The 24,324-nt window shown below is 41.1% G+C and overlaps 1 protein-coding gene across 1 annotated transcript in view; it reads left to right on the top strand.

Moving 5' to 3' along the window:
- Positions 1-24,324, top strand: part of ly75 (lymphocyte antigen 75) — a 186,145-nt gene that overhangs the window by 79,690 nt on the left and 82,131 nt on the right. Inside the window, exons 15-18 of the mRNA XM_063052314.1 lie at positions 4,408-4,479; positions 10,312-10,426; positions 13,224-13,259; positions 20,952-21,127. Coding sequence (XP_062908384.1) covers positions 4,408-4,479; positions 10,312-10,426; positions 13,224-13,259; positions 20,952-21,127 — 399 coding nt within the window. The remainder of the gene's footprint in view (positions 1-4,407; positions 4,480-10,311; positions 10,427-13,223; positions 13,260-20,951; positions 21,128-24,324) is intronic.

Raw genomic sequence — 24,324 nt, 5'->3', positions numbered from 1 at the left:
TTAACACCTCAGTCAAATCTGTCACCGAAGAGTGAAGTATTCCTTCAGTACTGCACTGGAGTGTCTGTCTAGATTCTTGTGCTCAAGTATCTGAGGTGGATCTTAACTCTTAAAGTTGTAAACTCAGTCAGCTCCATCATGGGCACTGGCCTCCCCAGCATCCAGGACATCTTCAAGGAGTGACGCCTTAAAGAGGCAGCATCCATCATTAAGGACCCCCACCACCCAGAACATTGCCCCCATCAGGAAGGAGATACAGAAACCTTAAGGCATACACTTGACATTGCAGGAACAACTTCTTCCCCTCTGCCATCTGATTCCTGGACATTGAACCCATGAACGCCACCTCAGTACTTGTCCCCCCTGTTTTTACACTACTTATTTAGAGTCATAGAAAAATGCAGCATGGGCACAGGCCCTTCAGCCCATCTAACCTGTGCCGAACCACTTAAACTGCCTACTCCCATCAACCTGCTCTGGGTCCCCAGCTCTTCACAAACCGACCATCTATGTACCTATCCAAACCTCCTTTAGGTGTTGAAATCAAGCTGGCAGCTTGTTCCACACTCTCACGGCCCTCTGTGCGAAGAAGTTTCCCGTCATTTTCCCCTTAAACTTTTCACCCTTTACCCTTAACCCAACTCTTTTAGTTGTAGTCTCACCCCACCTCAGTGGAAAAAGCCTGTTTGCATTTACCCTATCTATAATTTTTTTGATATATACTTATAATTTATAGTAATAATAATGGTTTATTATTATGCATTACAATGCACTGCTGCTGCATAACAACAAATTTCACGACATATGCCAGTGATATTAAACCTGATTCTGACTCTGAAATATAGGACATCCTGATGCACAGATGGGAGGACATATAAGGCACACTGAAGTAATAGGTTGATTCAACAGTGGCCTGAATTTACAATGACATTTGCAAAGGAAATGCTGGGTATTTGAGTAAGGAAGTATAATTGAGAAAAGGTTTCAGCTTCTTTTGTTACCCATTGAGACTTAAAAGTGGTTCATCCAATCTGTACACATCTGTTCTCTTGCGCTGTATGCATTTCAGATTCTTTTTGTTAATTAACGATTTGCTGCCCGAGAAGTTTAAAAATGGCACCACTTGCAAGTCTTACACAATGCACCGATTAAAATAATCTTCCACCATGTATTTGCATTTAAACTTAATCAGTGTATCATTTCATGGTGTGTATTTTCCCTTATTTCCCACCACTTTTTGTAGACATCTTAGATAACTTTGTAAACCCGATAGGAATTTACAGTCACAATGTGGATCTAAGATTCCTTTAGCTGATCTGGCCTCTATGGTAGCAGCTGTACAGAAAGAGAATAGAAGAAGCCTCAGTAACCCAAAGTTTCTGCTAGGCTGTTGTCTATCTGAATTAGCAGACCATCCCTCTGCTGAACCTGTTCTTACCTGGAACAAGTCCACTCAGTAGGCATCTGCAAAGGAAATGACTCTGATCTTCTGATCTCTGGGCGCCACGGTAGCGTGGCAGTTAGTGTGACGCTATTACAGTTTGGGGCATTCCAGAGTTCAGAGTTCAATTCTGTCGCTGCTCTGTAAGGAGTTTCTGTGCATCCTCCCCATAGAATACGTGGCTTTTCTCCAGGTGTTCTGGTACAAAGATGTACTGGGTGGGCTAGTCGGTTATTGTAAATCGCCCAGTGATTAGGTTAGGTTCGGGGTTGTGGGGTACCTGGACTGGCGTGGCTCGAAGGGCCTACTCCCCACTATATTGCTAAATAAATAAATCTCTTCAGTAGGCCATCTATGCTGCTATTATAATAAATGGCTTGAAAAGCAGTGACACTGTGCCCCAGCCCGAACCAGCAGTCAAAGAAAAAAACAGAGAAAGCCTACAGCACAATACAGGCCCTTCGGCCCACAAAGCTGTGCCGAACATGTCCTTACCTTAGAAATTACCTACAGTACTCCAAATAGTGTCTGACCAGGGTCCTATATAACTGTAACATTACCTCTCAGCTCCTAAACTCAATCCCACGATTGATGAAGGCCAAATCACCATAAGCTTTCTTAACCACAGAGTCAACCTGCGCAGCAGCTTTGAGTGTCCGATGGACTCTGACCCCAAGATCCCTCTGATCCTGCACACTGCCGAGAGTCTTATCATTAATACTATATTCTGCCATCATATTTGACCTACCAAAATAACTACCTCACACTTATCTGGGTTGAACTCCATCTGCCATTTCTCAGCCCCGTTTTGCATCCTATCAATGTCCCGCTGTAACCGCTGACAGCCCCCCACACTATCCACAACACCCCCAACCTTTGTGTCATCAGCAAATTTACTAACCTATCCCTCTACTTCCTCATCCGGGTCATTTATAAAAATCACGAAGAGCAGGAGTCCCAGAACAGATCCCTGAGGCACACCACTGGTCACGAACCTCCATGCAAAATATGGGCAAGCCAATTCTGGATCCACAAAGCAATGTCCCCTTGAATCCCACACCTCCTTACTTTCTCAATAAGGCTTGCATGAGGTACCTTGTCCAATGCCTTGCAGAAATCCATATACACTACATCTACTGCTCTTCCTTCATCAATGTGTTTAGTCACATCCTCAAAAAATTCAATCAGGCTCGTAAGGCATGACCTGCCTTTCACAAGGCCATGCTGAATTTTCCTAATCATATTATGCCTCTCCAAATGTGCATAAATCCTGCCTCTCTGGATCTTCTCCATCAACTTACCAACCACTGAAGTAAGACTCACTGGTATATAATTTCGAGGGCTATCTCTGCTCCCTTTCTTGAATAATGGAACAACATCCTCAGCCCTCCGGAACTTCTCCCGTCCCCATTGATGATGCAAAGATCATCGCTAGAGGCTAAGCAATCTCCTCCCTCACCTCCCATGGTAGCCTGAGGTACATCTCATCCGGTCCTGGTGACTTACCCAACTTGATGCTTTCCAAAAGCTCCAGCACGCCCTCTTTCTTAATATTTACATGCTCAAGCTTTTCAGTCTGCTGTAAGTCATCCCTACAATCGTCAAGATCCTTTTCAGTAGTGAATACTGAAGCAAAGTACTCATTAAGTACATCTACTATCTCCTCCAGTTCCATACACACTTCTCCACTGTCACACTTGATTGATGCCTTGGGGTTCTTTGTAATTACAAGAACTTGAAAGTTTCTAGGTGCAACTACTATTCATAAATATCCAAGAACTATTACAAGTTAAATACACTACTTGAAGAACACTTCTTCTAAATTAAAAGTTATGACAGTAGAAAATTATTTAGGTTTAAGTGTAATTAGTTAATTTTAAAAATGCCTGCGCTTGCCACTCTCCCTTTTAATTCCTGTCCTTTGAAGTGAATGCTGTTGCTGAATTTGGATGCAGTTTAATTTGACAGATTTTGTTTTAATTTAGGAATACAGCATGGAACAGGCCGCACCACCCAGCAAACCCCCCCCCCCCCCGATTTAACACAAGCCTAGTCACAAGACACGTTACAATGACTATTTAACAGACTAAGTGGTATATTTTTGGAATGTGGGAGGGAACCAGAGCACCTGGAGGAAATCCATGCACTCACTGGAAAGGCATACAAACTTCTTACAGATAGCATTGGAAATGAGCTCTGAACACCAACGCCCTGAGCTACCATGGCATCCCAGATCTTTCAGTCTAAGTGTTGGAAAAGTACAGAATCTTTGCACTCTACAGTTTGTGAGAAGTTCATTGTCCAAACACAGTTAGGATGACAGTAACAACAAAATGTCCCTTCCCTGAAATGTTGGCATTTTACAGTACTATGCAACAGTCTTTGGCACATACATATTGCTAGGGTGCCCAAGATTTTTGCACAGTACTGTAGTCATTCTATGTATTGCACTGTACTGCTGCGGCAGAAAAAAAAACAAACATCATGACAAATGTGAGTGATGATAAACCTGATTCTGATATGGGTCTCTATTGTGGATTGAGAGTGGGCAGGGGGCAGGGAGAGGGGAATCATGGTTGGGAAAAGGGGAAGGGAGAGGGGCAGAAGTGGGAACCGGAGAGACATTCTGTAATGATCAATAAACCAATTGTTTAGGATCAAATGACCTTGCCTGGTGTCTCAGGGCTGCGTGTCTGCACCTTTGCCACCCCCTGCCCGTGGCACTCTTTCTCTGCCACCTGTCCCACACCCCTCCAGCAGCTCTCTGCCCTCACCATTCCCAACATCCTTTGCTCACATCAGATTTACAAACTTGTTCTCTGCTCCATGTTGACAAATACAGTACTGAGCAAAAGTGTTAGACACCCTGACTGTATATATGTGCTTCATACTTTGCACAGTACTTTACAAAAAGGTTTAGGCTCTTACGTATATCCGCTGTGTTCTAATACTTTACTATTTTGTAGGTTTCCTTGGTTGTCTTGCCTGTTGAATTTAAGGAAGACTATTATGCTGTTCGAGACTGTGGTGCATTTCAGGTAAGTCTCCAGTCTTAATTAGTTGAGCAACACCTTGTATTCCACTAGATATAAACACTGAATTTACCAATTTCAGGTATCTAGCAGCCCCAATATTCTTTTTCTGCTCCTACCTATCCACCCAGCTTTTTTGGCACCTTTGTTCACTTTTTCCATTTCCGTCTGCACATCACCCCTGCATTAGCAGCTTCCACAACAGCTACCACCCTTGTCTCTACCTGCAGCAACACACACAAAATGATGTCAGACAGCATTTATGGAAATGAATAAACAGTCAACATTTCAGGCCGAGACCTTTCTTCAGGTCCGAAAAGGAAGGGAGAAGATGCCAGAATAAGAAGGTGGGGGGAGGGTAGGAGCCTAGCTAGAAGGTGATAGGTGAAGTCAGGTGGGTGGGAAAGGTAAGGGGCTGGAGAGGGGAGTGGTGCACTTCACCTGGTTCTATTAGTTGCTTACCAGCCCTTGTCTTACCCCTCCCTCTCACCTCCTTGTATCAAACATCCTTCTTTCACAGTCTCATTCATGATGGAGGAAGGCATTGACAATCCTTGGCCTCAGTCAGACCCTGCTCAGCCTGCTGGGCTTCCAGGTTTTTTGTTCAAGTCTCCAATCTTATTTTCTGGATGTCATTTTTGTTGAGGTACCATGTCTATGCTGAAGGCAGGTTTGTTACCTAGTATCATAGGTTCTGATAAGATGGTAAATTTCACCTGTGCTGACATTTCATACCACAATTGTGTTCCTATGATGTTGTTATGGGTGGTGGGGTGGAGATACATCTCCACCAAAGGAGGTGTAAGGCACTCTTTCCCTCTGCTAACCCACAGGTCACCCTTGCACAAGGTGTAGCACCTGCTTAGCCCCAGATCAGGGTCACGTAAAGCCATGGAAGCAGGTGGTGGATGGTTGTATGAGCAGCTGGTGCATATCACAAGTCCTGATTATCCAACCACTGATGCCAGGCAGATAATCTCTGATGTATATTGATAATGGCTTGGTTGGGAGGGTGGGAGGGGTCATCTATCACCCAGAAGAAGGCAATGGTAAACTACTTCTCTAGAAAAATTTGCCAAGAATAATCATGGTCATGGAATGAGCTTGGTCGCCCATTTCATACAACATGGCAGATAACGAATGAACAAATAATGTTACAGGTGGTTCTTATTGTGGAGTTCGCAAGACTCGGTGGGTACCTAAGTAAGAACGTTCGTCCCATACGTTCTGTAGCCCAGCGTGCACTTACAGTTGAGGGAATATTTATCCATGCAGAGACAGGGAGATAAATGCAGCACATTGCTCAATTCTTAACGGGGTTGTTTTTTGAGTGTTTTATAATGGTAAAATCAGGTGAGCAGTGAAGATTTCATTTCATTTCTAAATCTAGTGGATTCAGCCCAGTACGTCGCCGGTAAAGCCCTCTCAGCCGTTGAGCATGTCTATGTGAAACGCTATCATAGAAAAGCAGCATCCATCATCAGAGATCCTCACCACCCAGGCCATTCTCTTTTCTTGCTGCTGCCACCAGGTAAAAGGTACAAGAGCCTCAGGACTCGCACCACCAGGTTCAGGAGCAGTTACTACCTCACAACCATCAGGCTCATGAACAAAGGGGATTACTGCACTCACTTGTCCATCCATTGAGATGTTCCCACAACCAATGATCTCACTTTAAGTCTCTTTATCTTGTTATTGTTGTTACTTATTACTATTTATTAAAATTTACATTTGCACAGCCTGTTGTCTTCTGCACCCTGGCTGATCTTAGATTGATCTTGTTATAGTTACTATTCTACAGATTTGCTGAGTATGACCACTGGGAAATGATTCTCTAGGTTATTTGGGGTGATATCAGAGTGTGTGTGTGTATGTATATATATATATATATATATATATATATATATATATACACACACACATATACATACACACACTCTGATATTAAAATTTACTTTGAACTTTGAAAGTGGAGAGCATTTGAATGGCTGAGTTGTACTCTGCAGCCTGCTTTTGAAAGCACATAACGATGTGACTAGTCCAGTTCAGCATCCTGTCATTGGTGAAGATTTTCACTTGTTTTTGATAAAATTGCACTTCTTTATAAAATAGTTCAAGGAAATGTTTAGCCCTTTGGTTGTTCACAACTGCTATTGTCAGACAACTTTGTGTGTGTGAGCGCTGTCAGCTTATGATCATACAGTATATCTGCATTGAAAAATTACATATTGCAAAAGTCAGTGAATTGTGTGATTATATATTACTGCTCATTATGCCACTAGCATTTAGGGCAGCAATGAAGGTCATCCATCTCTGACGGTCTTCAGGGCTTCCTTCTCAAGCCCTCTCAATTTTCAGTAGCTTCCTCTCAATTTTCACTACTGTCAGTCATCCCAGGTGGAGACTTGGGAATACTGTCGCACTCAGATGTAGACGGATTCTTCATTGCTGTTTCTGTAACAATTTTGTTAGGGTTGTTAGCCCTGAGCTGAACCCCCGAAGCTGGAGGACTAGTGGACCACTCTTAGTCTGGCTTCTACCCTTTGACCTTTTTGGCATGGGTGACCCGACCATGAGGCAAACCATAAAGCCCTGACTCCAGCCAACATAGCTCTTCAGGTCATTGAGGCACACAAGCCTCCAAACCACAACAAGGCTTTAGTCCTCTTGGAGGTGAATTGTGTGAGTTCTGAACTTCAAACTAAAGAAAATTTAAAAGCAAAATTATGCAACTGATGGAAATCAGAGAGTGCATCTTTAGTCAATTCTAGGTTGATATTGCAACAGCACTTGATGTGCTGCTCACATACATTTCAAACAGATGATTGATAAATTGTGTGCCATTATAAGCACTTTAATCATCATTCCCAATTACAATATATGTATTTATATTGTGGCTTGATGTAGAAGTCTATCTCTAGAGGTTTTAAAGGGGGCATTACAGGGTTTCTGAGGTTATAACAAGGGAGGTGACCAAAAGCTGGGTCAATCAAGTAAATTTTAACAAGCCTCTTCAACATAAAAAGCAATAAACAGAAACACGTTTCCCTCATGACTTCTTAGGCATCCACTGCCATTCAGTTAATTTAAAGCTAGTCCATAATACCCTGCCCATTCACTTGATTTCCTAATTAAACATAAATCCAGCTATTTTGTCCTTGAATATAATCAAAAGCTGATCATGTACTGCTTCTTAGCAAAAAAAATAATTTCCAGGAGTAAAAATAATCTCAGTATCATTGTTATATTATTTTATCTTGAGACTCTGCCCCTTAGTTCTAATCATTCCAACTAGAGTAAATGGTCTCAGCATTTGCACTGTCTGTCCCAGTCTTGTTCAGCTTAAAGTGTGCATATCTTATTCTTTCAAATTCCAGTGTGCATTGGCCCATCCCCTTGAATCTTCCTATAGGAAAGTTCCCTCAACTTTGTTATTAGCTTAGTATTAGTATCAGAATCAGATGTAATATCATCAGCATATATCATAAAATTTGTTAACTTTATGGCAGTATTACAATGAAGTACATGATAAATAAATGTAGAGAAATAGCTGAGTTATGTAAAGTATACATATGTCTGTTAAATAGTTAAGTTAAATTAAGTAGTGATGCAGTGTTCATGGGTTCAGTGTCGATTTAGAAATCTGATGACAGAGGGGAAGAAGCTGTTCTTGATTCCCTGAGTGTGTGCCTTTAGGCTTCTGTATGTCCTTCCTGACGATAACAATGTAAAGAGGGCATGTCCTGGGTGGGAGAGATCCTTAATGACGGATGCCGCTTTCCTAAGGCACCGCTCCTTGAAGATCAAAGTTCAAAGTCCCAGAGTACATACACATCACCACATACAACCCTGAGATTCTTTTCCTGTGGGCATACGTAGCAAATCTAAAGAATGGTAACTGCAAACTGTAAACATCAGGAACTGTTAACTGTAAACAAATTGCGCAAATGCAGATATAAATAAATAGCCGTCAGTAATGCACCTGAAATAACAATATAACAGGGTCATTAAGTGAGTCCTTTTATGAGTGTAGTTATCCCCTTTTGTTCAAGAGCCTGATGGTGGAGGGGTAGTAACTGTTCTTGAACCTGGTGGTGTTGTGAGTCTTGAGACTCTTGTACCTTATATCTGATGGCAGCAGTGAGAAAAGAGCATTGCCTGGGTGCTGAAGCTCTTTGATGATGGAAGCTGCTTTTCTACAGCAATGTTTCATATACATGTGCTTAATGGTTGGAAGGCCTTTACCTGTGATGTACTGGGCCAAATCCACTAGAGTTCTTGAATACTAAGGAGGCCAGTACCCATGAGAGAGCTGGCTAATTTTAAAAGTTTTTGTGGCTTATTTAGACTTTGTGCAGTAGCTCCTTTCCCCCCCCCCCCCCCGTACCAGATGGTGATGCAGCCAGTCAGAATGCTCTCCACGGTACATTGTAGGTTTTCGAGTGTGTTAGTTGACAAACCAAATCTCCTCAAATTCCTAATGAAATATAGCCACTGTCTTGCCTTCTGTATAATTGCATCGATATGTTGCGTCCAAGTTAGGTCCTCAGAGATATTGAAATCGTGTCACCTATCTCATTGGGTTTTGCTTTGCAGGGGATATTGCCATTGAAGCCTTGCCACATTCTTCTGTTATTCAAGTTTGGTCCAGAATTGCCACTTCACATGTGAGATGGCTTTCCAGGACCTCTTGTGCTTTCTTGGACGATCAGTCCTGAACACCACCGATAAAGCCCTCTGCAAATCATGAATCTCTTGGTTCATCCAAGGTTTCAGGCTGGGGAACACACTGAATGATTGTGAGTGTCAAACTCATTAACAGGTGACTTTATAGAGTGTGTGACAGCCCTGGTATATTCATTCAGATCTCCTGAGTCCTTGAACGTGGTCCAGTCTACCGAATCAAAGCAATCCCTGCTCCTCTGCCTCCCATGACCACATCTTTGTTGGTCTTACCTCTAGTGCTTTGATGTTCAGCATCTGCCTGGATGGAGGTAGGAGGAGGGCTACCAGATGATCAGATTTCCTGAAATGCAGTTTAGGGATGGAATGATAGGTATGGAATGTTGAGTGTGTTGGGACCCAGGTGCTGTACGTGATATGCTGATGATAATTGGACAGTGATTTCTTCTAAGCAGTTATTTCCTGTAGGATTTTGGCTAGTTTCTGGTGCAGGGCTAACTACTCACCAAGACCACAATTTGACCTTCAGTATTTAGAGCTAAAACCAATGTTTTCGATTTCTAGCCCCAACTTTGGTTGCCATCTACCAGAAATGAGTAGTGTTAGGCAATGTGCATGTTTGGTGCTCACACAAATAGTTACTGGAAAATGGTCAACTTCAGTACTTTGGCACTTTGGGGAAGGGGCAGGGGAGATCAGTCCCAATAACGAAGGCACAGGTGGACATTAGGCATCAGAGGCATGTAGCTTCTTGTCCCCACATGTCTCCCATTTTCAGTCATTGAATCTTAATATGAGGTACAGGTGGGTTTGCTGAAAACTGGTTTTAGTTTCTAAAGCTAACATTAATTAAAATATTTATGATTATGGAATGGGTCACAAAGAGACTGTAACTTTAAACCTGAGCAGTAATTGTTTAAGCTCATACTTGACTAAGCTGCAATGGAGTAAGTTTGACTACTTTTTGGTAGAATTCATTATCAGTAATAAGTGAGATGAGCACATTCAGCAACAGAGTGTCTCTCTTTTTTGGCTTCTTTGCTATTGGGAGTTGTCAGCTGTTAACTGGCATCAATTAGAAGTATCAAATGTATTACAAACTTTCTAGATGAAATAGAACATTATCTCAAACTTTTTTAATGTATATTTTCACAGACGCAGAAACCTTTGTGGCACTATTTTATGTTTGAGACCAGAAGGAAATTTGATTATCACTTGATGCCTTTCCACTGTGGTATTAAACTTGAATGGGTGTGCCAGATACCAAAAGGTAATTAATTACTTACCTTAGTAAACTGATTTTATTCACTGCACTTCAAAGAGGTTATTGCCGTAATTTTTTTGCAACTTTTAATTACTAAACATTTAGTGCTGCAGATCCTGTTTCACTATAGAAATTGTACGGCACTGAAGAACTTTCAGCCCATCATTTACAGCCTGACTTCAAGAAGTCATTTGGCTTAACTCATTTCCATCTCTTGGTTCATAACTATACTGACTAAGACAAGTTATGTAGTCTGTGTGCATACTCTTATACTGGCTGATAATGGATTCTGTCTCTGTCACAATGAAAATGCAATTTCCAAATTTCCACAAGTCTGGATGAAGTTTTTTATCCACACCTCTCCTTTTAAGTCTTCAGCAAAAGAAAACAAAACGTCTGTTTTCTCCAAGTGCATAACCACCCACTTCCCTGGATTTGAATGTTATTTGTCTCTTCTGCCTCTCTGTTCAATCCATTGGTAACACCCTACAGTGTCCAATTTGCTTTCTTCCTGTAATGTACTTGACCTATTACTGTCAAACCTCTTAATAATATATGGAAATTAGCAAAACTGCACACACTGAAGTAAAGACAGAAAATTCTGGAGAAGCTTTGCAAGTCAAGTAGTATCTATTAAAATAGAAACAGATAATGTTTCTGCTCAGAATTCATTGACCCCACTTAAGCAGGTTGTTTGTTAATTAGCACTGTGAACTTCTCTTTAGTAATTTCAAGTGAAGTCAAGTTTATTGTTGTGCACCTGTGGGGAAGGAACAGGTGCAATGGAAGACTTGCTTACAACAGCATTACAGGCACATAGTTTCAGACAACATACAGATTACGAATTACAACAGCATTACAGGCACATAGTTTCAGACAACATACAGATTACGAATTACAACAGCATTACAGGCACATAGTTTCAGACAACATACAGATTACGAATTACAACAGCATTACAGGCATGTAGTTTCGGACAACATACAGATTACGAATTACAACAGCATTACAGGCACATAGTTTCAGACAACATACAGATTATGAATTACAACAGCATTACAGGCACGTAGTTTGAGACAACATACAGATTACGAATTACAACAGCATTACAGGCACGTAGTTTGAGACAACATACAGATTACGAACTATACAAAGCAGTGAAGATGGACACAATGGCATTCCTTGACCAACATCCTTTGCGAGGGCATTTCGGATTTGATTTACCACTTTCTTCAGATCCCATGGTCTTCTATCTTCAACCATGTGAGACCTTGTGGAAGTCTCTTATAAAGTGCCACATACATTATGATATTAACCCCAAAAAGATAAGTCAAATTGGTCAGGCAAGACCATCCAGAAGGAATTTACTTTGGTTGTCCTGGAACACACAATCCATGGATTCTAATTCTTGGTTAATTATCTTGTTATTTTATTTTTTTTCCATTGGTTTGACTACTACTGAGGTTGGCCTGAATAATCACAATTACTTGTTTGAACACTTCTTTACTTTTAAAGCAACAGTATGATATTAAGTATCCCTCACATCAAACCTGCAGCCAGGAAGGATTACAAGTGCCCTTGCCATTTCCTCTTTCCTGCTTAATTTCACTTAATAACCTAAAATGCTTTTCATCAGCATCCGGCAGATTATCGTCCCTCAAAGTTGTTAAATTCCTCTTTCACTGCTCAATCTAGTCTCCTTAATTACAATATTTGCACGGCCGTTCCCCCTTTTCAGAAGTCTTAAAGAACCATATTCAGATCCTTGTCCTTCATGGATAAAATGATAAGATGATCTCTTGATAGATGTTTTTCTTTCCGGGGTTACCTATTTGTTTTTAATGTATTTGTAAGATGTCCTTAATTTTACGTGATGTTTTTTCTTTCTTTTTCCCCTAATTCCTGTTTGTAATTTTGTTCCTAATTGTTTCATACTGCCCTTGTACTTCTGCATATTGAATTCTCAATATATGATGTAAGCTTCTCTTCTGTTCTACATTCTATTCTGTGATGTTTAGGAGATGCTATATTTGCTAATCATACCTTTTTTGTTTTTTACACACTTACTTACCTAAACCTTACTTTCTCCAGCTTGATTTTTTAAGTAATATTTGGAGTAATTTTCTTTACATATCACACCTCAGTTTTGCTAAATTTTGTATTCCCCAAAATGATTAAGAACATTTAATCCATGTATCCTTGTCAATTTCCATTGCTGCACTAAGTCACAGCTGCATGTGTTAAAATGCCTCCTGTCCATTGTCAGTGTTCATTGTCCAGAACTGCCAGAAAGCCTGTTGCTTTCTGCAAACTGGCTACAATTCTCCCAAGAGGAATGTTATTATTTCTGTAGCCTTTGTACCTTCTACATAATTCTATCATAGTTAATACTGGTGTTGTCAAATATTGCAAATATGAAGAAAATTTATAATTTATTTAATCCTGTTTTTAAAATTGTTCTCTTTTTATTGTTTAAAGTGGTCTGGGGAAAGGAATTGTAGCTGGATTAATTAATAATTCTGTTAAAGAGTGCTAATATTAGAATAGATGTCCTGGGAGCATCCATGGGTTCTCCCCAAATATTTTGGTACTTGAGGGAAAATTGGCAGCCTAAGTGGCCATGCAAACCCACTGATATGTGTTCTTAAAGAAGTTGGCCTAGGTAACAGAGAGGGATATAGAGAAATGATATTGAAACACAATTTGACCTTTGATATAGTGATACCTTTTTATTAAATCCATGCTTCATAAGTTGAAATAAAACATTGCCACTATGTAAAGTATTACACTCTTTCTTTGGCAGGTGTTCAACTGAAAACTCCAGACTGGTATATTCCTGGTAAGTTAATTTGCCAAGAACCTAATCGAGGTCTGAATTGCACTGCATGTATTTTAGAACATAGAACATAGAACATAGAAAAGTACAGCACAGTACAGGCCCTTCAGCCCACAATGTTGTGCTAACCCTCAAACCCTGCCTCCCATATAAGCCCCCACCTTAAATTCCTCCATATACCTGTCTAGTAGTCTCTTAAACTTCACTAGTGTATCTGCCTCCACCACTGACTTAGACAGTGCATTCCACGCACCAACCACTCTCTGAGTAAAAAACCTTCCTCTAATATCCCCCTTGAACTTCCCACCCCTTACCTTAAAGCCATGTCCTCTTGTATTGAGCAGTGGTGCCCTGGGGAAGAGGCACTGGCTATCAACTTTATCTATTCCTCTTATTATCTTGTACACCTCTATCATGTCTCCTCTCATCCTCCTTCTCTCCAAAGAGTAAAGCCCTAGCTCCCTTAATCTCTGATCATAATGCATACTCTCTAAACCAGGCAGCATCCTGGTAAATCTCCTCTGTACCCTTTCCAATGCTTCCGCATTCTTCCTATAGTGAGGTGACCAGAACTGGACACAGTACTCCAAGTGTGGCCTAACAGAGTTTTATAGAGCTGCATCATTACATCGCGACTCTTAAACTCTATCCCTCGACTTATGAAAGCTAACACCCCATAAGCTTTCTTAACTACCCTATCCACCTGTGAGGCAACTTTCAGGGATCTGTGGACATGTACCCCGAGATCCCTCTGCTCCTCCACACTACCAAGTATCCTGCCATTTACTTTGTACTCCGCCTTGGAGTTTGTCCTTCCAAAGTGTACCACCTCACACTTCTCCGGGTTGAACTCCATCTGCTACTTCTCAGCCCACTTCTGCATCCTATCAATGTCTCTCTGCAATCTTTGACAATCCTCTACACTATCTACAACACCACCAACCTTTGTGTCATCTGCAAACTTGCCAACCCACCCTTCTACCCCCGCATCGAGGTTGCTAATAAAAATCACGAAAAGTAGAGGTCCCAGAACTGATCTTTGTGGGACACCACTAGTCACAATCCTCCAATTTGAATGTACTCCCTCCACCACGACCCTCTGCCTTCTGCAGGCAAGCCAATTCTGAATCCACCTGGCCAAACTTCCCTGGATCCCATGCCTTCTGACATTCTGAATAAGCCTACCATGTGGAACCTTGTCAAATGCCTTACTAAAATCCATATAGATCACATCCACTGCACTACCCTCATCTATATCCCTGGTCACCTCCTCAAAGAACTCTATCAGGCCTGTTAGACACGATCTGCCCTTCAGAAAGCCATGCTGGCTATCCCTGATCAGACCATGATTCTCTAAATGCCCAGAGATCCTATCTCTGAGAATCTTTTCCAACAGCTTTCCCACCACAGACGTAAGGCTCACTGGTCTATAATTATCGGGACTATCCCTACTACCTTGTTTGAACAAGGGGACAACATTCGCCTCCCTCCAATCCTCCAGTACCATTCCCATGGACAATGAGGACATGAATATCCTAGCCAGAGGCTCAGCAATCTCTTCCCTCGCCTTGTGGAGCAGCCTGGGGAATATTCCGTCAGGCCCCGGGACTTATCCATCCTAATGTATTTTAACAACTCCAACACCTCCTCTCCCTTAATATCAACATGCTCCAGAACATCAACCTCACTCATATTGTCCTCACCATCATCAAGTTCCCTCTCATTGGTGAATACCGAAGAGAAGTATTCATTGAGGACCTCGCTCACTTCCACAGCCTCCAGGCACATCTTCCTACCTTTATCTCTAATCAGTCCTACCTTCACTCCTGTCATCCTTTTCTTCTTCACATATTTGAAGAATGCCTGGGGGTTTTCCTTTACCCTACTCGCCAAGGCCTTCTCATGCCCCCTTCTTGCTCTTCTCAGCCCCTTCTTAAGCTCCTTTCTTGCTTCCCTATATTCCTCAATAGACCCATCTGATCCCTGCTTCCTAAACCTCATGTATGCTGCCTTCTTCCACCTGACTAGATTTTCCACCTCACTTGTCACCCATGGTTCCTTCACCCTACCATTATTTTATCTTCCTCTCCGGGACAAATTTATCCCTAACATCCTGCAAGAGATCTCTAAATATCGACCACATGTCCATAGTACATTTCCCTGCAAAAACATCATCCCAATTCACACCCACAAGTTCTAGCCTTATAGCCTCATAATTTTCCCTTTCCCAATTAAAATTTTTCCTGTCCTCTCTGATTCTATCCTTTTCCATGATAATGCTAAAGGCCAGGGAGCAGTGGTCACTGTCCCCCAGATGCTCACCCACTGAGAGATCTGTGACCTGATCCGATTCATTACCTAGTACTAGATCTAGTATGGCATTCCCCCTAGTCGGCCTGTCCACATACTGTGATAGGAATCCGTCCTGGACACATTTAACAAACTTTGCCCCATCTAAACCCTTGGAACTAATCAGGTGCCAATCAATATTAGGGAAGTTAAAGTCACCCATGATAACAACCCTGTTATTTTTGCACCTTTCCAAAATCTGCCTCCCAATCTGCTCTTCTGTATCTCCGTTGCTACTAGGGGGCCTATAGAATACCCCCAATAGAGTAACTGCTCCCTTCCTGTTCCTGACTTCCACCCATACTGACTCAAAAGAGGATCCTGCTACATTACCCACCTTTTCTGTAGCTGTAATAGTATCCCTGACCAGTAATGCCACCCCGCTCCCCTTTTTCCGCCCTCTCTATCCCTTTTAAAGCACTGAAATCCAGGAATATTGAGAATTCATTCCTGCCCTTGTGCCAGCCAAGTCTCTGTAATGGCCACTACATCATAGTTCCACATGGTAAATGCGGGCTCACTCTTAAGTTCTAAGAATAAATACCAAAATATGATGTAAGACGTTATTCCATACTGTTTCTCACAGTCCCCTGGACAAGATACATATGCAGACAAAATATAAGAAAATTTAAATTAAATTAACCAGACCCTGAGCATAGATTAGTACCAAGCAAAGGAAATAGCCATTGCATGATTTTTAGCAAATTCCCACCTGAACAATTTTAGTCAATGCAGATGTTAACTAAATAAATTTACTTTGAAGTTTGAACAATACTTACTTGCTGCCTGTTACACCGCTCGCATTTAGGGCAACAATGAAGTTCCTTGATCTCTGCTGATGGTCAGGTTTCATCGTGTCACTAACTTCCTCTTGGTTTCACTACTGTCAGTCATGCAAGTCCCGGGTGGAGACTCAGGAATACCGTCACACTCAGATGTAGGAAGATTCTTCATTGCTGTTTCTGTATCAATTTTGTTTTACCAGTCAGGGTTGTTACCCCTGGGCTGAACCCCCAAACCTGGCTAACTACTCTTATACTGTCCTCTGTGCTTTAACCACTTACATGGATGGCCCTTTCAAGAGCCAAAATATAAAGCCCTGACTCCAGCCAACATAGCTCTACAGATCATTGAGACACGCAAGCCTCCAAACCCTACAATAAGGTTGTAGTCCTCTTGGAGGTTTGAACAATAACTTTAAATATTGTCAAATCTATTTTGCTTATAAAATGACAATTTAACAGCTGGAAAAATAGAGATTTGCCTATATTTTGCAAAGAAGTCATATATACAGTAGATTTCACCAGTGCAGACCATAGAACCATAGAAACATACTACAGCACAGAAAACAAGCCATTCAGCCCTTCTAGTCTGTGCCGAAACTTTATTCTGCTGGTCCCATTGACCTGCACTCAGTCCGTAACCCTCCAGACCGCTCCCATCCATGTATCTATCCAATTTATTCTTAGAGCTTAAGAGTGAGCCCGCATTTACCACGTCAGACAATTATGTTCTTGCATACACTGTTCAGAAATGGACCGTGTCATCACATCCTGCTCTCGGTCCATATTTAATAGAGATAGCTTTTAAATAATCATCATACTTGCAAATTTAGTACCTTCACTCACTAAGTTTATAAATATATCTCCACAGATATAGTATGTGCAAGACAAAGAGGAAACTATGTTTAAGTAGTTAACAGGGCATGATTTTGCAAAAGATAAACAAATCATTTCTTTCAGATTGTTAAGTTGTCACGCTATGAGCAAAATAAATTTGAATATTTTAAAAGTTATTGTTCAAAGTGCAAAGTAAACTTATTATCAAAGTACACATATGTCACCATTTGTAACGCTGAGGTTCATTTTCTTGCTAGTATACTTTATAACCATAATGGAATCGAAGAAAGGCTGCACAAACGGGGCTGACAATCAGTGTGTAAATACACTAAGAAAGAAAACTAATAATAATAATAAATAAGCAATAAATATCAAGAACATGAGATAGAGTTTTTGAAAGTGAGTCAATGGGTTGTGAGAATGATAGGGCAAGAGAAGTTATCCCCTCTGGGTCAAAAGCCTTGACGGTTGAGGGGTAATAGCTGTTCTTGAACCCGGTGGTGTGAACCCTGAGGCTCCTGTACCCTCTTACCAATGGCAACAGCAAGAAGAAATTTTACGTAATCATAATGAAATGTTTTTTTCAAACCAGCCCCATCCAAGTAATCTTTTGATATTCATTGCATCTTTGATTGTTTCATCAGGGTCAAGTTGCAAATATAGGAAAGGTGTCAGACATTGCAGTTCCAATCTTATTGCTGACAAAAACAATTGAAGAATATGTATTGAACAACTCAATAAGGGGCAAAATGTAACCCCAGGATGGCTTAGTGGATCAGCCACCCATTATTTACCTTCCTGACTTTCTCTTCCATTGATTTCAATAAAGTTTTAATAAATTGCTTATGAGTGGCCAGACAGTTGCTGCTAGTTTTGTAATCTGCTGAGGCTGAATTCAATTGCAATGTATTTGACACAACAAATTCATAAACTATACTCCATGTTACACTCCAGATTCACTGTAGTGTCAATATTTGGGAGTTTAAAGATGCAAAAAAAAGTCTGACAGAAAATGAAGGACACACCCAATATTCTTATCGCCCCAGTGTTTCACTAGATTTTCCCCTTAGACAACTGCTAGTTGATCATCCATACTTCCTGTTCACCCATGTCTCTTAACTCTGAATTTAGAGGATTTTACTGTGTCACATGGTTTACAAATGAATAGCTATGTGGGGCACTGTTTGGCTGTTTACTAAAGAGGTGTCCTATCATTGCCACAGAGCGCTTGAAAAGATGTGCAATATTTTTTCAGGCTTTGCATTATTCATGCACTGTTTAAAATGCCAACCAACTCCTCCTCCTCTTCAACAACTTTGAAATACAGTGACTAACACAAGAGCAAAACACTACAGATACTGGAATTAAAAAACAGAAAATTCTGGGAATATCAGGAAGATTGGGGACTTCTGGAGACACAGACTTTGTACTTCAGGGCTTTGATTTCTATTCAAATGTTGTCACACTGAAGCTTTAATTGCATCTTCATTGATCATTTGTTTCAATTGCTCTTTACCTCTGGTGCTTTGCCCATTAAGAACTTCCTGGCAAAGCCACCTCTAGCCTCAGCGGTGATACCTTGAACTATTATAGTGTGTTCCACACACAAGTCCTGTTATTGGGGAGATTTGGGGGAGGGGCTGCAGGGGTAGTGGGTTGAAGGGGGTAAGGAACCAACAACACTGCTGAAAGACTTTGTTAGCCAGCTAAGCTTAGTGTACACCAGCTTATCAGACTATCAAAGCCAATTTTTATTTGATATTCAAAAACTTTCGGAACTAAATAAAGATATTTCAGGAAAAAACTTTTAATATGCAATCTCAAAGGAAAAAAACAATGGAAATTGATATATATTGATCTACACACACACACACACACACACACACTTGCTTTAAAGCCACCAAGCATAAATTGTTGAAGCAGATTTTCCAGCCAACATGGTGGAGAGTTGCCACGATTTGCACTGTGCTGCTGAAACCTTTGGGTGCAACATTCACCTAGCACAGAGCACGGAGAAACTTTTGGACACATACTTGGATACATCTTCTCGCTGCTGCCAGCAAGAAGTTAGGTACAGGAGCCTCACTTAACTCAGTTAAGTGAAACCCTTGGTTTCAGGAGCTGATGGTTGAGGGGTAGTAACTGTTCCTGAACCTAGTGGTGCGAGTCCCACTAGGTTCAGGAACAGTTACTACCCCTCAACCATCAGCTCCTGAAACCAAGGGTTTCACTTAACTCCATTTGTCCCATCATTGAAATGTTCCCACAACCAACGGACTCACTTTCAAGGACTCTTCATCTCATGTTCTCAGTATTTATTGCTATTAGATTTGCATTTGCACAGTTAGTGGTCTTCTACACTATGGTTGAATGCCCTAGTTGGGTGATCTTTCATTTGTTCTGTTGTAGTTAATATTCTATAGGTGAGTTGAGCATGCCCACAAGAAAATGGAATCAGAGTTGTGTATGGTGACATATATGTTCCTTAATAATAAAATTTACTTTGAACTTTGTCAGGCTACCTTGAACCTGCAGGCATTTGCACGGAGAAATAACAGTCATTGTTTCTGCCACCCGCAGCCATTCACTTGTGAAATTTCTTTGAGTGGCTGCTCTTCCTTCCCTGTCGGTGTTGTCTGAATTGCTAAGTGTTTCCATTGTCCTTATTTTGAAATGTAATAGTATTGCTGTTTTCTTGCATTAAATTGGGATTAATAAAGTAAGGTATTTTGATTAATTCCTGCCTTGTGCCAAGTCACTTGCAGCATCTGCCATTACTTTCAGAAGATGCTTCCAACTTCAGGGTGGGAGACAGATCAACTCTGACTAATAACCCAGTCTGACATGTAGCCAGAAGTGTGGAAACCTAGCCTGCTGTCTCTCTTAACTTGAAATGTTCCAATTAAATGACGTTTACTATACAATGTGTAATTTTTAAGGAATGATGTAACAGTGCACAAATTGATGAAATCTTGCTTAGTGCCTGTACTTTTTTCACTTTTCTATAAGCTTACCAGGCTGTTGGCTTCCAGTTGGAGCCAAACTGTGTGGAAGTCGTTGTCTTCTGGCTGCAGAGGGAAACAAAAATAATCTGAATTACTTCAAAAGTCAAAGTACATTTATGATCAACATATTTATAAATGATACAGCAGTAAGCTTCATCTCCTAAGAGGCAGCCACAAAAGAACCCATTAAATAAAAAGACTAATGAACACCCAATGTGCAGAGAGAGTAAAAAAACACAAATTGTGCAAGCAGTAGCATTCAGAACTGAAGTGAGTATGTTGTCACGAAGCCCAGAGCAGGGTTACATCCTCTGCCTCAGTTCATCACGCAGTAGAGCAAAACAGAGCTGGCGGACACGCAGACGCACAGACAGAGCAGGCTCACAGTGGAGCAGTGAGCTGAACCGGCCCGACCCTTCCCTCAGTCCCGACACCCGACCTTATCAATCCATCCTACCCAGCATTTAAATTGTCCAAACACTGGGTCATTCCTCGCGCTAGGAGCCGGGCCTTGTCACATCGATACGCTGTGGGCCTGGACCCCACGGTTTGCATTTTCTTATTTTTGCAAACAAAAACCTGGCAGAAGCTTAACAACGAACTCAAAGTGAAATGTAGTATGTTGAACTAAAAGGGTGTCATTCTGCTTTTACAAAAAAATCTAATACTGAGATTCTGTTTTTTTTAATTGTGGCACCATTTTTTTGTTTGCATTTCTTTAGATGGAGAGAGTATTCATGGACCCACAGTTGTTATTGATAAGAATGAGTATTGGTTTGTGAACAATACCATGCTAACTTACCAAGAAGCAGAACTGTATTGCTCAAGAAATGACAGCAAGTTGGCTTCTATATCATCCAGACCTGCAATAAAAATGATCAAGGCTCATCTTCAAATGGTAAGCTGCATTTCCCATGTCAGGAGAAGATGAGGTAGTAATGAAGATTAAAGTAAATTTTATTATCAAAGTACGTATATGTCACCATATACGTCCCTGAGATTCATTTCCCTGTGGGCAAACTTAGCAAATCTATCGAATAGTAACTATAACAGGATCAATGAAAGAGTACAGAAGACAGCAAACTGTGAAAATGCAAATATAAATAAACAGCAATAAGTAATGAGAACATGAGATAAAAAGTCCTTAAAGTGAGATCCTTGGTTGTAGGAACGTTTCAATGATAGGGTAAGTGAGTGTAGTTACTCCCCTTCTATTCAAGAGTTTGAGGGGCAGTAACTGCTCTTGCAACTGGCAGTGCGAGTTCTGAGGCTCCTGTACCTTCTACCTGATGGCAGCGACAAGAAGAGAACAAGACTTGGGTGTGAATATGTTTGGATTTTGTGGGGAAGATACAAAAATGGAGGTTGACAAATGTTGATGTTATGAGATAGGAGCTGGGGGAGATAATTGGGAGCAGCTGTTATCAGGTAAGTTCTCGTCTGACTTAAGACCATAAGACATAGGAGCAGAATTGGGCTATATGGCCCATCAAGTCTGTTCCGACATTCAATCATGGCATTCCTTTTTTCCCCTCCTCAGCCCCACTCTCCAGCCTTCTTCCTGTAACCTTTGATACCATGGCCAATCAAGAACCTACCAAGCTCTGTCTTAAATATACCTGACAAACTGGCCTCCACAGCTGCCTGTGCTAATAAATTCCACAATTCCACCACCATCTAGCTCAAGAAATTCCGGCATCTTCGTTTTAAATGGACGCCCCTCTATCTTGAGGCTGTGCCCTCTTGTCCTAGACCCCTCCACCATGGAAAACGTCCTTTCCACATCCACTCTGTTTCGGCCTTTCAACATTCAAAAGGTCTCAATGAGATCCCCCCTCATCCTTCTAAATTCCAGCAAGTACAGACCCAGAGCTATCAAACATTCCTCGTATGATAACCTTTTCATTACCGGAATCATCCTTGTGAACCTCCTCTGAACCTTCTCCAATGCCAGCACATGTTTTCTTAGATGAGGAGCCCAAAACTGTTCACAATACTCAAGGTGAGGCCTTACCAGTGCCTTATAAAGCCTCAGCATCACATCCCTGCTCTTGTATTGAAATGAATGCTAACATTACATTTGCCTTCCTCGCCACCGACTCTGCCTGCAAGTTAACCTACAGGGTGTCCTGCACAAGGACTCCCAAGACCCTTTGCATCTCAGATTTTTTGATTTTCTCCCCATTTAGAAAATAGTCTTCACGTTTATTTCTGCTATCAAAGTGCACGACCATGCATTTTCCAACATTGTATTTAATTTGCCACTCTCTTGCCCCTTCTCCTAATCTGTCTAAGTCCTTCTGCAGTTTGCCTATTTCCTCAGCACTAGCTGCCCCTTCACCAATCTTCGTATCATTTGCAAACTTGGCAACAAAGCCATCTATTCCGTTATCTAAATCATTGATATACAGCATAAAAGAAGTGGTCTCAACACCGATCCCTGCAGGAAACCATTTGTCACTGGGAGCCAACCAGACAAGGATCTTTTTATTCCCACTCGTTGCGTCCTACCAATCAGCCAATGCTCTAACCCTGGCCAGTAACTTTCCTGTAATACCATGGGCTCTTAACTTAGTAAGCATGTTGTAGGTGTTGTTTAAAGACCAGCTGATCAAACTCACTGCCAGCATGTCCCAGTAAGGAGGAAGGATTACAATGGCAGGGCAGCAGAAATTTGAATGACAAGAGAGGCTATGAACTTGATCAAAAACAAAAAGGAAGTGTATGCAAGATTAAGAAAGTTAACATCAGTCAGAGTCTTTAAAGAACAGAGGGGATAGCAGAAAGTAGCTCAAGCAGAGGATTAGAAAGACTAAAAGGGGCCATGAAATGTTCTTGGTAAGTAAGGATAAAGATAATCCCAAAGCATTTTATACTTTCATTAAAAACAAAGAAGATTATTGGTGAGGATGGTAGGACTACTTAAGGATTAAGGAGGAAGTTTATGCGTGGTATCCAAAGATGTGGGCGAGGTACAAAATAAATACAGTGCCTTGGAAAAAGTATTCAGCCCCCTCAACTATTTTCATATTCTACTGTCTCATTTTCTAAAGTTAAAATATATTTAAGTAGGATTTTTTGAGCTGATCAGCAAAACATTGTGCATCATGTCAAATCAAAAAAAATTTTTTTAAAAAGTCAACAATTTACTAAAAATTATAAACCAAAATTGTGACACTGAAAAAGTATTCATCCCATTTGTAAGTATGACACTAATTTTCCTCAAGTGCGATATACAATATTACTTTACCAGCTCACCCAGTTTGTTGATGTAGAAACTTGAAGGATCACCTGTTTTCAATCAGTTCATTACAATCAATACTCCCTCTCTCTGTAATGTCCAACAGTATGTTAGGTTTTCAACAGACCAAAACAAAATGAAGGCAACGGAGCACTCAAGGCAAGTCAGGGAAATGATAATAGAGAAGCATAAATCTGGAAAAAGATACGATACTATCTCAAAGGCACTGAACATATCTCAGAGCTCAGTGCAGTCCATTGTGAAAACGTGGACAAAATATGAAACCACAGCCACACTGCCTAAGTCAGTCTGCCCCTTTAAACTTAGTTGCCAGTAAAGAATGGGACTTGTAAGAGAGGTTACTGTGATGCCAACAGTCATTGAGTGAGCTGCAGAAGTCAGTGGCTACAACTGGAGATGATATTCATGGGTCCACAATCTCCAAGTCCTTGCACAAAAAGGGCATTTATGAAAGAGTGGCAAGGAAGAAGCTCTGGCTAAAAAAAAGAATTGTATCTTTGTCTGCAAAGACTTTGCAAAGTGTAAGCTAAAAGATACTGCAAAGATGTGGAAGAAGGTCTTGTAGTTGGATGAGGCTAACGTGGAACTTTTTATCCTCAACACTAAGTGGCACATGTGGCGTAAAATCAAATACTGCACATCAGCCAGGTAAGATCATCCCTACTGTAGAGTATGCTGGAGGTAGCATCATGCTATGGGGATGTTTTTCCTGCAGCAGGAGCTGGAAACCTGGTCAGGGTTAATGGGTAGATAAATGCTGCTAATTACAGAGAGATCATGGATAAAAATCTGCCAGCGTCTGTCCAAAAATTTAAGCTTGGGAGGAAGTTCGT

This window comes from Mobula hypostoma, chromosome 6 (assembly GCF_963921235.1).
Source record: "Mobula hypostoma chromosome 6, sMobHyp1.1, whole genome shotgun sequence".
In the NCBI taxonomy this organism is placed as follows: Eukaryota; Metazoa; Chordata; class Chondrichthyes; order Myliobatiformes; family Myliobatidae; genus Mobula; species Mobula hypostoma.
This window is presented reverse-complemented; position numbering and strand designations above follow the sequence as displayed.